Consider the following 16284-nt stretch of genomic DNA (forward strand, 5'->3'; position numbering starts at 1 on the left):
ATCTGTCATCTGATTCCTTTGACTGTCCCTGCATCCCTTGCATTCAGTCACATCTGATTCTCTTCTGAAGTTATAATTAAGTGAGATGTTCTTCTATGAGTGGGTTGCCATCAAGTACAACACATGCATCATAATGCCAACACACACTCCCTTATGGAGTTAGAATATCTGCTCACAACGATTGCTGATTTGCAAGGAAAAATCGAACTTTTGAGACTAGAAATTCCCTGAGGAAAATCTTCCCTTTGTGTGTGCTCTTCTTCCTTCCACCCGACGTTGGCTCTGCTCTAGCAAACTGCTGCAAAAACCATTGCATCCAACTAGAGATCTACTCAGCGAAAAAAAAATTGAGCTGCTCCCTTTGCCTCTAGAATTACTCGATTTGGAAGATCGAATTTTTTTACCCCTCTTTCAGAAAAATTGAACCTCAAGTAATTCTGCCTCCTAGCAGAATGATTGCGCTGCCCTTGGGAATTTCGACCTGTTTCCCACACTGAGCAACAAATTTCCTTCTCTTTTCGGCTCTGAGCTCTCTGGTTGATCAACTACACTCTGATACCATTTGAAAATTCCAAACTGAAATCCTATTGCAGCAACTGGAAATTATTCTCCTAATTGTTAATTTAATTTAACAATTTATTTACTGTTTGTTACAACAAGTACTAAATAAATCACACTGCAATCTACACAAATAAAACTGCGGAAGGATAAACGCTGGAGGCAATGCTAGCACACACACATAAAATAACACAGTTGTTTTTGGACAAAAGTCCCCGGAAAAACCCAACTTGGGAAAACCAGTGCAACAACTGAGGGTTTTATTATTAAGTAGTAGTGAAATAATCTGAGTACAAATTGATGCCAAAACTGACAATCCTACAAAGAAATACTGGCAAAAATCTAGTGAGAAATTTTCCTCACCCCATAGGCAATCTCCCAACACAACTTGCCTTCAGAATTTCAGCCCTTTGAGCCTTTGCGTCAGCCTCTGCGCTACTCTGCGTAGCTGGCTGGACGTCTAGCCTTGGACTGGACTTTGATGAAGTTGTTATGCCTTCTGCTGACTAGAAAAATGCTTCTTTGTCACTCTAGGACTCCTTCTCGGCTTCTGGAACTGAAAACGTCAATCTCCCTCAGCAAATGGACTTTGCCTCTAGAGGCTACTGCACTGCCCTAGCGTCGACCTCTCTGTGGCACTCTTGCCTCTTTGCAAATGCACTTACCGGATCTTGAAACCTTTCTCCGACTTCACTGTCTCTGCCCCTCTCTCACTACTTTGATCTCAGGCTCTCCCTCCGACAACTCACTGTTGCTACTCTGGAAATCGATCTACTCATGGAATCGAACCTCTCAAGTGTATTCTCCATCACCACATCGACCTCCTCTTATAATCCTCTGTTGGAGCACCAACGACCAAGATTAGAACTTAGTCAATGGTTAGGATCATCTCTGGATCGATCTATGTGAGTTTCTAGATCATTCACGCCTTGACTTAATTAATACCGATTAATTAACCATATTCCCTAAGTTTTGACTTAGGAAATATTTAAAAACTGGTTAATAATCTAATTAAGTCATTCTGGGCAGAATTGTCAGAAACGACTTTTGGGTTTTTGTTGATCTCATGTATTCCAGTCTCTCCACAAAATTCCAAGGCTAGAACACATCCGATGCTACAAAAAGTAACACCTTGGGCTTGAGCAATTGCATAGTTAAGATCGGGTGAAGTATTGGAAAACAAAAATATTCATCGTGTGGATGAATTACAAGAGCATATTGAAATTACAGGAGTATTTAACCTATGAGCTGCCAAATCACCGTGGCGTTGGTAGAGCCATCAAAGAAAAAAACACCGACTGAGCATCGATGTGGTGTAAATGAAATAAACTCGTGCCAAATATGTTGCTTAGTTGTGCAAGCCATCGATGCATATCGGGGCCTCTTGGAATTTCATTCACTAGGGTTTCAGTTTAAATTCGCACTGCCCATCGCTGCGTGAGAGAGGGCGAAAGATATACTTGCGTGTGTCAGGGATATACTAGAAAGGGTTTAGTTAAGATAGATTAAAACCCATGAGACGAGGTCCAGCCAGCAAGGAGTTGCATCCGTCAGGAAGAGGGCACAATCGTTTATGGTCACAACATTAATCTAATTGTGTGCTTGGGCTGACAGAATTCATGATAAAAGCCGCTGTGAAAGGGTATTCATTAAAGGGTATATATATAAAGTTCATCGAATAAAAATAAGTTATACTTTAATTGAGTACTTGATCTTAAGTAAATATTAGAAGGGCTATCACATATTAGTTAATTTCTCAAATACATAAATTAAATACCTCAAGTAAATCAAGAAATCACCACAAATAGGACAAGTGGAAATCAGATCATAAGAACTCCTTATCGACACCTGAACATAAAAGCATAAATCTCAACCAGTCTTCAAATCCATATCACTCAGACCAGAGACAAGTACCTTATGTTCCAAAGAATATCGATGTTACCATAATCCAGTCTTATGATAACAATTCATTCCAAGTTTTTAGTAATCGCAAGATTCCACAAAAGATTAATCTGGGATGGTTAGATCATTTCACAGTATGACAATTATGTACCACACTCAGAAATTCATATCATCTTGTATTATCGAAGATGACAGTTCTAAGACGAGAAGACATTTGAGACAGGAAAAGGGATCAAGTCTTTTCATCAATAAGTTTTGAGAACAAAGCTTTTCTAAAGGGGAAGGCAATGTAACAAACATAAATATATAATATAAATAATAATTAATAAGCATAAACTAATAAGCTATGAAAGGACATGTCTGCTGATTAAGACATGACTATATGTGAAGGGGAACTTTGCCTAGTATATAAGCAGGGTCCTCATTCGTAACCGAATATATCATATCATATCTTTTGGACATTCAATATTTTTATATATAAATATTACTGTCCTATAATGGGTATTTACATATTCCAAATATTTTGAATATTCCTCTCGGTATACGAACCTTGTTCATTAGAGTGATATACTTGTATATAACAACCTGATAGGATACCAACCTGTAATAATTATTAACTTGAGGTTAGCAGCCATTTGTTTAAATGGAGTTTCAAAGTAGCTCGTACAGTGGCAACTACCCACTAAATATTACAGTCAGCTTCTGGGAGAGATTTTGGACAAAGCATGAGTTATGTAAAATCATGACATTTCTCTAGGGAATTTATTTCCTCCAGCTCTATATTGAAGAACTGTGATTTGTTCTGATATTAGAATCTTATTTCTACAAGTTGGATGCTAACTTCCAAACTTGGTGTGAAAATTTAAAGATTTCAAAAAGTCCTGTGAGTATTCCATCACAGATCTAATAAGTTGAAGTCAATTTATTTATTTTGCCAGATATATAGGGCTAAAGAAAAAACGTAATCTTTGAGACACCCCATCATGTTTGTTGACCACTGGTAAGATTATCTACTATGTGAATTAAGACATGTTACAATTCACTTTAGAACTGCACATTGGAGACCTCTAACTGCATCATTGCAGGGAATGATACCTTCTATGATCTGTGCTGATCACTTCATTCATTCTTCAAGATATATGCTACGTAAAGACAGTTAAATTTTGACAAGACCAACACTTGAACAGAATTATGAATGTCTTTTGTTCTGTAAGTGATGTGGATGCAATAGTCTTGAGATGATGTCTGCTTCACCAAGCATTCTGTTCACATGGTCTCGGTAGCACGTGCATTGGCTTTCTTATATATTTTTCGCTTTACTGGGAATGCTTGAATGTAATCAAAGGGTTTAATTTGAAAATAGTTTCTTGTGCATCGAGGGCTATATATATCTTATATGTAGATTGTTTCTATTTCAGGGACTTCCCAAATTCAGGATCATACTATGAAGGGCTAGACTCTGGTGGTGAGTGTGGAGTGCCATATGAAATGTACTTCCAAATGCCGGCGAATGGCAAGGATAAGCCTTGGTATTCCATTGAGCATGGGCCAGTTCACTTTACAATCATGTCAACAGAACACCCATGGGATATTGGCAGTGATCAGGTTAAAGATTTTATATTTTGTAGTTGTAAAAGGGTGCACTAATAATATTATCTGCAACTTGTGTGTTATCTCCAGTGTCCCTTGATTATCTACATTTGAATACAAATCAATGTCTTCACTATTTGATGAAAAATTCCGTTGCCATTGTTTTGTGGGGGAAGAATCCTAAGATACACCGCATGCTTACAATATTTATTAGTGGTCTAGCTACATGGAGATAGAAGACAAAATGAAGCTAGAAATTTCATGTCAAAGCTGAAGTAAAGCAGTAAGAGATTGCTTGAAATGTAATACTTTGAGAAATCTTAAAAAAGCAAAATAGTTTTTACTATTTAGAATGAGAGTAGTGTTTAATATGAAGATGGAAATGAAATCCAATATGTTTATTAACGATTTTTGTGAATTGATTGATCTACTAGTCAAATCTCTGCATGCAAATGCACGACTATTGTAAATCAATGTTATAAAAGTCGGACTCGGGAATAAATCGCCAAGGGTCCGAAAATTGAAAAAGTCGTAAAAGTCGTGAGAAAATTGAAAAAGTCGGCAAAAACTCGGAAAAATTAAAAAATTACAATTAAAATATTTTTTTGCATTTTTTTTTAGCATCTAAAGCATCCGCAACATTAGATAAATGCATCACCACATAAATATGGATAGAAAACTAATATATAAGATGTATAAGAAGTCTAGTGCTACATCACATATCAATAGTGAATCAAGTCTTGAATACTGAGACCTGACTCAGCCTCAGGAGTCAAAATATCAACAAAAATATAATAAATGTATCTCATCCTCATGACTCATCTACATGTCATAAACTAGTGAGTTACTGAGTTCCTCTACCCCTTTTACGAGAACAGGGAAAGGATTTTCCTCTAGAGGAAGAAGGCCTTGCCTCGGGGCTAGAAATGGACTCTCATGTCCTCTAGAAGCAAAAATTAGAGTTCAGCTCTATCCTCTACTCTATTAAGGAAAGCATTGTGGGTTTTAGAGCCCAATTTAGAATCCTCAAATGTAATATCCCTAAGGAAAATTTACAATGATAAACAAAGCATGCATAGCAAAACACACACAATTTTTACACAATATTAAACACCCAAAAAATTCCAAAATCTGCATTGAACTGAGTCATTTTATCTATGTTGCCAGGAAACGTGGGTTCGGGTACGGGGATGAGGACAAATTTTTTTGAAATAGGGTACGTGGGTTTGTTGGGTAATAGAATAATATTAAATTTTAATAATTAAATTTTATAAATTATAAATTTATAAATTATAATTAATAATATATATGAAATTTGAATTTGTATATTTTTCAACTTTAAACAAGAAAACTTGAATCAGTTAAACATGCACATCATTGAACATTGAACATTCACGTTGAAATTTCAAAATTTATCACCAAAAAACTATTCATTGTTTACATATTAATAAGAATCATGAATCATGATATATGTCCATTGTCATACTACATTCAAAATTTTCCTTAAGGCATCTCCAAACATGAACTAGGAAATTTTAAAATACTAAAATAAAAATAGCTAAAGCCTAATGAACAATGGCTTCCTCAAGCCATGTCATCAACATCCATGTCACCAACATCACTTAGATCTTCAGCTAGCATGCTCTCCAGGTAGGAATCACTCTCATCTTGAGGCTCTCGCTCATCCATAGCAATTGGAGGTAGCTCAATAAGGCCATCTGGTTGTATCTCCTCGTCCACACACATAGCATCATCTATGTGTTGGTCCCATCTCTTGAAAGGACCCTCCTTGTACCCAGGGTCTTTTCGAGATATGAGACGAAGTGTGCTATGAATGTACACTAAGTTCTCTGCCTTCTTTGAGCCCAACCTATTTCTCTTTACTGAATGAATAAAGGCATACGTACTCCAATTCCTCTCACAAGATGAAGAACTAGCTACCTGAAATATTAGGGGAAGCCCATTAAATTAATTAAAATTTTAAAAATAAAAACTAAAACTAAAATGAAAATTTAAAATTTAAAAATTAAAATTAATTTCCTATATTTAATTGAGAATTTTTCAAATTTTGAATAAGATGAGGAACTCCAAACTAGCTACCTGTCCAAGTAACCGTATGGAAAATTGTTGCAACTCAGGAGCATCAACACCATGAAGCCACCAACAATCAATTGGATCCTTCTTCTTGCATCTATCTGCCAAAGATGCATGTGAACCAAAGACACCTCAGCCATGTGAAAATTGGGCAAACTGAGATTGTATGTCAGAGGCTTCTTTTGTACTACCATAAATTTTTTTGACAACGTTCAAGAATCCTTTTAACACCTCTCTATTTTGGGATGGAGGCCTCCTTCCTGTTGTGGGATCATACCATTTTGGATTAACTGCATAAGCTGCCATATGAAAAGGGGTGTTCAGTTTATTCCAACGCCCATGTATAAAGTTATAAACTCTTTCAGTTGTGGCCATAAAGTAGGATCCTTCCTATCTGTGATGGTTTGGATCCTCTCACACATGGAGTCCATGTTCTCATAAATCTCACCTAAACATGGACCATCTGTGTCTGCATAGTGGATCATATCACAAATTGGTTCTGTTGACCACTACCGGTCAACTGCCCATAGCAGTACACCCCCTTTTTTTTTGCAAAAAGGGTAGCGCTTGATCGACATGTCCATGCCATTCTACAGTCATCGACAGCTTGATCAATTTATGTTGTAAACCCAATATGCATGTATAAATTGTAAATAATCTTAGCAGATATGAGTCATGTATGTAAATTGCCTAGGTGGACCTAATTTTCTAAGTGATAATCTACATTCCGGAAGGTTTTTCGTCTCACCGATCCATGATCGGCAGAGTTTTCCTTCAGCCTAACCCCAAAGCCGGAATGGATTTTATCATTAGAATCTTAGGAGAATCCTAGTGTGTTAATCTGCTAAATTATAGTTGTGTCGCAGAACTGGGTGGTTTATGAGGGTCTATGTCAAATGGGTTTTCCCCCTTTGGGATGTAAAGTTGTAAAAGTCATGATGTAAAGTGTCTTGAGGGTTAAGAAATGTTTTAATCCCCTCATAAGTCCTAAGTCCTAGGTCCTAGGTGATTTTTCCAAAAGCTAAGTTCAAGGATCCATTTAAAATAAATTTAATATATATATATATATATAAAGTAAAAAACCTAAAAATAATAAATAATAATATTTTGGGTAAATAAATTTTTTAATACATTAAAAAATTCGACGGATGAGATTAAGAGATATCTTGATCCTCATCGACGGTCGAGATCATTTTGACGTGGATCACTCGAACTCGCTGTTGGGAATTTTTCCTTTAAATAGGGTGCTAGGGGTCATTTGAGATCATTCAATCTGAGTCTTGTGCTGAAGAAGCTCTCTTGTAAACTTTTTCTGGTGCTAATAAAGAAAGACTTTGGGGTTGAAATCTTGCTGTTGTTACTCTTTGGAAGTGCTGTGAGCTATTTTATTTTCTGCATATTTTAGTTTTTTCAGCCATTAGTAACAACTTATTATAGAGTATTGTTGAGCACAGGTATCTTGTTCACTTGCTAGGGTTTGAATGGTATTAGGTTTTCTGAAGTAATGGCAGGTATCTCCATTGCTTTTGAGATCTAGTACTGCTTTTTCTCTCTTTATTGATGGTTGAAGCGAGCTGTGCAGGAAACCCTTATCAAAGAAAACCAGCGGGCGTTTGGGGAAGTTCTCGGCTGAACCAGCCAACTCCCGCAAGCATTTTCTTGCAGAGCCCAGCTAGTTCTGACCCTGGGTTTATCATTTAGTTTATTTTTCTGAATTGCATGAGAGATTTTCTGAGGTTTTTCATAGTAAAACTGGAATTTTGATAAAATTACTGATTATTATGGATAAATGTGGCTGTTAAAGAGTCAAAAGCTGTAAATTGTTTAGCTGATCTAGGGTTTAAATTTTGTTTTATACACAGATTTTATTAGGGTTTTCCTTTCTTCTGCAGGTTACAGGTGCCGAGAAATTTCTGGGGTTTCATCAATTAAATCTGAGCAAACCTGCAATCAACGACAGAATACCTTTTCCCTTGCCCTCCTCATGTGCTGCCCATGCTATCTCCAATCCTCATACTATAAATCTCCTGCGTATTGATTTCCAGACTACTGCATCTTCATTTACCTGCACGATTGCCTCCTCATCCACATAGCTTTCTTCTCCTTTTCTGCTGCCAAACGAGCTTCATTTCACTCCGTCAGCCGTCAAATAATTTGTAAAGCAAAACGCATATAAGGGCCAAAGCTTTCCGTCATTAAGAGTTGCTGGGAACTGCAAAACGTAAGTCCATCCGCCGTCGATCGATCTGCAAACGTTTTGTAAGAATCTCGCCCCTTTTTCACGCGAACCAAATACGTGGGGTAAGCAATAATCAAAACGGATGATCATACGCTGCTCATCTGCAAAAAAGAATTTGCTGCCGTCAATTTTTATCATCGCCTGAGCAGTAAGCAAGACGTTTGTATATGCGGGCCAGCGTTTGCGGCTAGGGTCTTTGCATCCAGTCGTTTCCATTTCTGATTTCCGAGCGCTTCATCAGTTCGAAATTTTTTTATAACAGTTCAGGTGAACGCAGTGAGGTATATTTGCATTTCAGGTTGTAATGCAGGTAAGTTATATTACGCAGCAAGTGTATGGTGATCGCTTTCCTTTGCTAAGTTGTTGTAGGGCATAAGTTACGTTTTCGCATTTCCTTTAAGGTATAGCTTAGTTATCGTTTAGTTTAGATTTCTTTTAAAATATATATATAAAAAAAAGGAAGGGGTTTTACTTTTGATTTTAATTTTGTTTCATTTAGATTATAATTTAGATAAATGTTTTCATAAAAGTCTAGTATTTGTTTAATTTTTAGACTTACGTTTTAGATTTAGGTAGGGTTTTAATAATTTTAAGTTTGTAAGCTGTAGATTTTAATTTATATTTAATTGTTTTATAGTATTAGAATTATATGCTTTTTAGTTTCGTTTTGTTTTATGTCATAAAAAATCAAAAATAAAATATAAAATAAAAAAAATAAAAAATTTCCTTTTTATTTTTTAAATTTTGGATTTAAGGTTTCATTTACTTAGTCTTTAGCTTTGCTGTATTTGAAAAGCATAAAATATTTCGGAAATATCTTTCGGTCTTGGCTCAGGGGTTTATCACGCTTTATTATCTTTGCTAAGGCTAAAATTTTTGATGTGGAATGAATGTTTATCATTTTATGTGCATGAAGGATCATTTTGAAGATTAGATACATGAGTATGATATCTGGTTAATGTTCATAATTACGTGGTTGTGTATCAAGCTTTATCTTTTGAAGTTTTAAAATTGCTAGATCATCATCGTGAATTTACTGGATATCTTATGATAAATGATTGTTGTACATGGTTTATATTTCTACAACATCTAGTAAGTAATCATTTAAACATCAAGTCCATAAGGCACTGGTCCATTAAATTAATAAAATCAATTTAGTGCTTGTTCCATCGTGTCTCCCAATCCAACTGGTTCACAGTCGGTCGTCCATTTCCCTACAGGGTCTACCCCCCTTATCCACGGGAGACAGGCTTAAACGGAGAGATCAGGGATCAGAGTGACAACCTCTGGTCTGAGCGTTGTCGTGACAATCTGTGCGACAACAGGCTCTATAATTTCCACAATAAATTTTGCATCAACACAAAAATTATCATTCAAAATCAACCTCTTCACATCCAAAGCTGCATCTGAGGTAGATAACCTCCATTGTTCCCACATGTCACTGACGACTGTGGCAGATAAAGCCTCCTTCATCTCCACAAGCCGTCAAAGTAAGTTGTAATAAGTTGCAAATATGGTATCTGCTAGTTTAAGAAGCTCCATTTTTGCATGCTTGCGGTAAATGGCTTGTGACTGATGATGGTTGCATATAAACATTTGAATTTTGCGGCCATTTTCAATTAATGCTTGAATCCATTCAATTTTCCCAATGTCCTTCAATGCATTATTCAAAGAATGCACTGCACATGGTGTCCAAAAAATATGCCTGGGTACATCAAGGACAAAATTAAAATATTAATAAATCAAAATGTAATCAAGGACTAAAGTTAAAACAAATCAAACTTGTACTCAAAATAAAAAATGTAATTTATGTAATTTAAATAGAAGATAAATCAAACTTGAAAGTTGAAACTTGTCACTTACTTGTACTCCTTCTGAACCATTGCCCCTGCTGCTTTGCACACTGGAGCTGCATCAGTAATAACTTGAACAACATTGGATGGCCCCACCTCTGCAATGGCATCACATAATTGGTCTTTTAAGAACATAGTGTTCTTTTCTTGACCAAAACAATCAATGGCCCTGAGAAAATAAGGGCCAGACATAGAAGAGACAATGATGTTTATTAATGGACGATTCCTACAATCAGTCCATCCATCCATGACAATTGAGCATCCATCTACACTCCAAGATGCCTTCAAGGGTGCCATTTCCTTCTCAAGACGGGCTTTCTCCTTGTCCACCAATACAGTTCGGAGCTTTTCATAACCAACAGCTTTACACCCTTGAGGTCCATAATTAATAGCACGAACCATTTGCTCAAAATAGGGGGAGCAGGCTGCATTGAAGGGAATGCCACATGCAAGAAAAAATCTTGCTATTGCAAGATCAACACCCTCCCTACCTTTCACATCAAACATGTCATAAAGGCCACCAAGTTTAGGTTTCTTGCGTGTTTGACTGGTAGTGCTTTTTGATGCTTTAGATGACACTGACACATGGTCATCATCAACTTGAACTTCATCATCAGATGGTAATTCTTCTTCATTTGAATCATCATTTTCATCCACATTGTGACATGGCCTAGAGATTTCTTTGCTTGCCTTACCATCAGCCTTTTGTTGCTCTCTTTGTGCACTAGGGAGTCTAGTGGGATCATTTGGGTCTCCAGTGCAAGCATCAACACCCTTCCTTGGTATCTGCATAAAATGAGCTTTAACTCTAGTATAGCTCCCTTTCCATTCAAGCTGACATAAAGTGCATTTTATTGTTGTTGTCCCCCCAGCACCTTTTGGAGGTTTTTGCCTATCCACATATTTCCAAAGTGGATATTGTGGATTTGATGAAGACATTTTTTATTTTGCAAATTTTGGAAGACAATTTGAATCTGTTTAACAAAATTCAAAGTAAAAGTTATGTTAATAGATGTTAATAATAATTATTAATGAGAGACTAAGCTATATTTTATGACAGCATAACATTCTTTTCTGTGTAACCATGACAGCTATGTGAGAGAGCTCAAGGCTACTACTAAAACTGAGAATACATACTAGGATACGACATGCATGAATGTTTATGCTACTTATTTCAAACATAAAACAAGAATTTACATGTAACATTGTAAGATGTCTAATGCCAAAGCAGCGAGTCCAACATTTACTTAACTTAAGTAAATGTTGGACTCAGCTATTTTGGTGAAACTTGGGACAGATTTTGTCACACACATCTGACTGAGATAAACTAGCCAAGTTTGCTACAAACTCAGGAGTATGCTAAAAAATCCTAAAGTATTCTCAACATTTTAAAGCAAACAATGATCATTGATGAGTTCTCAATGTTTATGCTTCAAGTTATGGTTGTGTAGACTTGTATGGGCTATATATATATTTTTGGGTATAATCCAAAGTACATAATATTGCTTGAAACATTCCCTTGACCTGTGTTAGTCACTGTACAGTGTAAATTTGAAAGGGTGCTAATGTGAAGTATCGAGGAGATCACAATTGATGTGTTTGGAAAATTTGAAGCATACAAGATAAGTGCAGAAGCATAAAAGATTACAAATTTACAAGAACCTATATGTCATTTGTTGTGAACCAGGCTAAGCCTCTCTCGCCCTCTGATAAAAAAGAAAAATAGTGCTGCACAGTTAGGGGAGAACCATGGTACAAGAAGAACAACGTGATTATTGGAGTACAAGATTATATTAATGCTTTTCAAGCTGCAAATTTAGTGACATGGGAAGATATATAGTGGACTATTATGTTTATCTTATATGTTTAAGGGAGTTACCACCATTCGTATAAGACTTTGGATAAACAAAGATTTGGAAGTGAACAATATGCAGTGGAATGGTTTTGCTTGTAAAAGCATGCAAGTTTGAACTTTGAAGAAAGGAAGAATTAAGTTTAATTTCCACTGATAGCCAAAATAGGTCGATGGGAGTAAAAATATATAGAAAATAATAATGGTAAAGTAAAGAGTGCTTAAGGCATCTTCTCCCTAAAACAGATAAAAATTAGATATGTAACTGTAAACATGATCTTTTGGATGAAGCATATAGGCAAAAACCAAGACAGAAGGCAATAAGAGCTTTTAATATACCTTACAGATTGCAAAGCTACCAACAGATGCCTGGTTTACACTTCGCCAACAATAAGAGCATATAACAATTTAGACGTAGCGTCCTCTCCTCAGCCAACCGCTGGTGATGGAATGCCTAGAGAAGCTGCTTTGTCTGTCTGAAGCTGCCCACTACCGTTGGAAGCTGCTCTGTCCACTGCCGCTGAAGTTGCTCTGTCCACTGCCGCCGAAGCTACCCACTGCCGTCAAAAATGGTAAATGGGAATGACTGAACCAAATGGAAAAAACAAAAATGAAATCAGAAATTTGATGTGTGGGTTTAAGGTTAGTTAAAGATTAGGTTTTTTAAAGTTTTTGACATTTGTTAAAAGTTAAAAGTTAAAACTTAATAATAAATATCATATTATTAATTTTTAATTTTATTTTTTTTAAATTTCAATAAAAAAAATTATTTGAAAATTAAATTTTTAATATAATTATTAATTTTTTATTTTATTTATTTATTTTTTTCTTTGAAGAACCCAAAGAACCCAAGAACTCGAAGAACCCAAGAACCCAAGGACTCGTTAAAGGAAAAGAACCCAATTTTTTTTTTTTTGGAGAACCAGTTCTTCATATAAGAACCCGGTTCTTATGGGTTCTTCTGTGAAGAACTCGTACGTGAATCCGGTACTTAGGGACACAGAGGGATGCAGAGCCACTCAGAGCCATGCTGGGTCAATCAGAGGTGACGCAGGGGTGACGAAAAAGTGGGAGAAGGGTCTCCAAAGTGCTAGATAGTCTTAGAGGGAAAGTCTCAGGTGTTTTCTTTCAAGTTCTCTGTAAAAATCATTCCTTGTAAAAACAATTGCTGCTGAAGATTAATAAAACCCTTATTTGCTGCACCAATTTACCCGCATTGGGTTTTTCCAGGGACAATTGTCCAAAAATAACTATGTCGATGTGATTAATTCTTGTTCATGTATTTTTTCTCTGGGTAATTGTGTGATAATTGCAGTAGACTTTATTTTAATATTTGCTGAAGGAATTTCTTAAATAACTTATTCAGAATAATAAGTAGGTGAAATAAATCAGTTGCTGCAGTGATAGAATTTCAGTTTAGAAATTTTCACACTATAGAGTATGAAAACTCCCTTTTGTTCTTCGTTGGATGGAAGGCTTGGAGCGAAAAAATGGCCGAGTCTTGGATCGTTGTGACTCTAGGAGTGAGTTGATCTAATTGAGATTTTTCCCACTTCCAGATGGATTCCTGCACCGAATACAAAATATCTTTCCTACACACTTGAACGCGTATCAGTTTGCACAAGATTAGAGCAATATAATGAATAAGATAAACCAAACATTCCTCCTAAAATGAATTGGTAAGCTTATCCCCAGAATATTGCTGTAAATCAATGATATGTGCAAGATAGCTTGCACACATCAATCCAAACAATATGACAAGTATAAATTAATATTAATTCAATATGAAAAAGAAATTAAACACAATAGCAATAGCAATAGCATGAAAGGATATCACCTCATAACGCCAAGAGAACACCAGCCAGGTAGCCCCAAAGTCTTGATTATATTAAGAAAGTATGCAAGTACAAAATGACAAAGTTTCGTCAAGCCCAATAGCTCCTAACATGATACAAAGATGAGAGCCAAAGCTCACTTAAATAGGCAAATGGGAGCCAATCCCAATTGAAAAACCAAGTGGTAAGTGGAGAAATGGTGGAGATCACATAGCCAAATTGAACTCCAAGTGTATGAGAGACCAAAACATGTGAGGTTAAATCTAAAATGTGACAGCGAGTTCCCTTGACTGATATGTGCATTATTTTAATGAGAAAATTGTGAAACTTAGTGGGAGTAAGTAGGAAAAATATCCCACTCAACTAGTTGTTAACCCAAACATATGAAACAATGATAAACACATGTTAAATCTGGCTGTCTATAGGTTGGAGTAGACTGCTGCGTATCATTCTTTTTGGCTGGTAGTAACATTTCCCTGCGCTGATCCCATTCGCTGATGTATGTGAGTGGGAGACAAGTGAGAGTAAGTGGGGGGTAAGAACTGTCCTATGTGGCAGTTCTCTCCCCACTCAAACTTTTCCAAATTTGTGAGCTTAAAACATGTCCAAACTACTGTGTATAAATTTAACTGCTCCTTGAGTTTTCAAACTTCTGTTCATTATTTTTGTAGACTGCTGTGTGACTTTGTAGTTGGCAGCGTACATGTTCAAAATGTGGAGACAAACTCCGACCAACAGTAATTATAAACCTTTGATTTTTTGGCAACGTTGAAAGTTCTCTGACTTGGCCTACGTGGAGTTTCATTTACACGTGTGCATATTTCCCTTTGATAAACTATATGTAGAGTAGGAGGGTGAGGTGGGGTCCATTCCCCACTCACACTTTAAACTTTAAACTTTGGCTTAAATCAAATCCACTATATTTGAATTAAATCACAAGTAAATTTTTAGCCATACGTAGCATTTCATGCACTTTATGTTTGTTGGAACTGCAGAGGTTACCCATGGAGACGAGGACCTGGGTTATGGCCTATTGCGGAAAATAGAGACATAATTTGCCTCATAGAAACACATGAGCATGAAGGGTGTAAAACACCTTTGTTTGAAGGATACTGGAAGATGGCAGTGTGGAACAAGGCAACAGGGAATGGCAAAGGGCATGGGGGTATCATGGTTTTAGTAAGGGAGAAAGAAGGTCGTCTCATTTAGTTAGAAAAAGAAGACTCAAATAAGCAATTCATTTGGTTTAAAATATCAGAAAATGGAAACCACATCAGAATTGCAACATGCTATTTTGCGCCACAGGTTTCAAAAATCTACAAAGGTAGAGGGCTTCACCACAAAGATCCATTTGCAGCTTTAAAAGCGGATATTGCAACATATTTGCAGCTAGGTGAAGTCCTTATAGTGGGTGATTTCAATGCTAGGATTGCAAGTGAGCAAGCTAGCATTCTTTGTTGTAAAGATGATTGTGACCCTATTTGGCTTACAGAAGAAAGTAATCATTAGTGGGAAAGAATTTCAGAGGACAAGGGCTGCAATCTCTTTGGTGAACAATTGCTTACTCTATGTGGGGCCTTTGATTTAGTCATTTGTAATGGCTTGACTAGATGGGCAAAGTCCGGTAATTTCACTTGCAATACTTACAATGGAGCAAGTGTGGTAGATTATGTAATTTGTTCGCATGGTTTGTGTGAGAAAATGGAAGAAGTTTTGGTTGGATATCAACTATGGGATTTGAAATCAGATTCTGAAGTCCTTATAGTGGGTGATTTCAATGCTAGGATTGCAAGTGAGCAAGCTAGCATTCTTTGTTGTAAAGATGATTGTGACCCTATTTGGCTTACAGAAGAAAGTAATCATTAGTGGGAAAGAATTTCAGAGGACAAGGGCTGCAATCTCTTTGGTGAACAATTGCTTACTCTATGTGGGGCCTTTGATTTAGTCATTTGTAATGGCTTGACTAGATGGGCAAAGTCCGGTAATTTCACTTGCAATACTTACAATGGAGCAAGTGTGGTAGATTATGTAATTTGTTTGCATGGTTTGTGTGAGAAAATGGAAGACGTTTTGGTTGGATATCAACTATGGGATTTGAAATCAGATCACAAGCCAATTTATTTATGTTTCTCTTGGATTGGAAAGAAATAATTAGAGTCAAAAATTCAGCATGTCCAACAAAATCTCCCACAGGGCAGAATTCTTTTGACCCCAGAAAATTACAATTCACAGCCTTCATAGTCATGAATTAACACATTTAATTCAATGTGCACTTGCAAAGTGCAAAAGAACAAAAATTAAGAAGTCTGAAACAAATTGTTTTCAAGTTAATGCTTGGTTTGAAGAGGAATGCAAAAAGGC

General features: G+C 36.4%; 1 protein-coding gene across 1 annotated transcript in view; it reads left to right on the forward strand.

Moving 5' to 3' along the window:
* Positions 1 to 3882: 3882 nt before the first annotated feature.
* The window catches only part of LOC149173758 (putative inactive purple acid phosphatase 24), a 399682-nt gene continuing 387280 nt past the window's right edge, over positions 3883 to 16284 (forward strand). Inside the window, exon 1 of the mRNA XM_089427998.1 lies at positions 3883 to 4065. Within this exon, the coding sequence (XP_089284124.1) occupies positions 3949 to 4065 (117 nt within the window). The 5' untranslated portion in view covers positions 3883 to 3948. The remainder of the gene's footprint in view (positions 4066 to 16284) is intronic.

The sequence above is a fragment of the Pinus tabuliformis genome, chromosome 4_2 (assembly GCF_031772625.1).
Source record: "Pinus tabuliformis cultivar Carrire ecotype Pingquan chromosome 4_2, CPIR1, whole genome shotgun sequence".
Taxonomy (NCBI): domain Eukaryota; kingdom Viridiplantae; phylum Streptophyta; class Pinopsida; order Pinales; family Pinaceae; genus Pinus; species Pinus tabuliformis.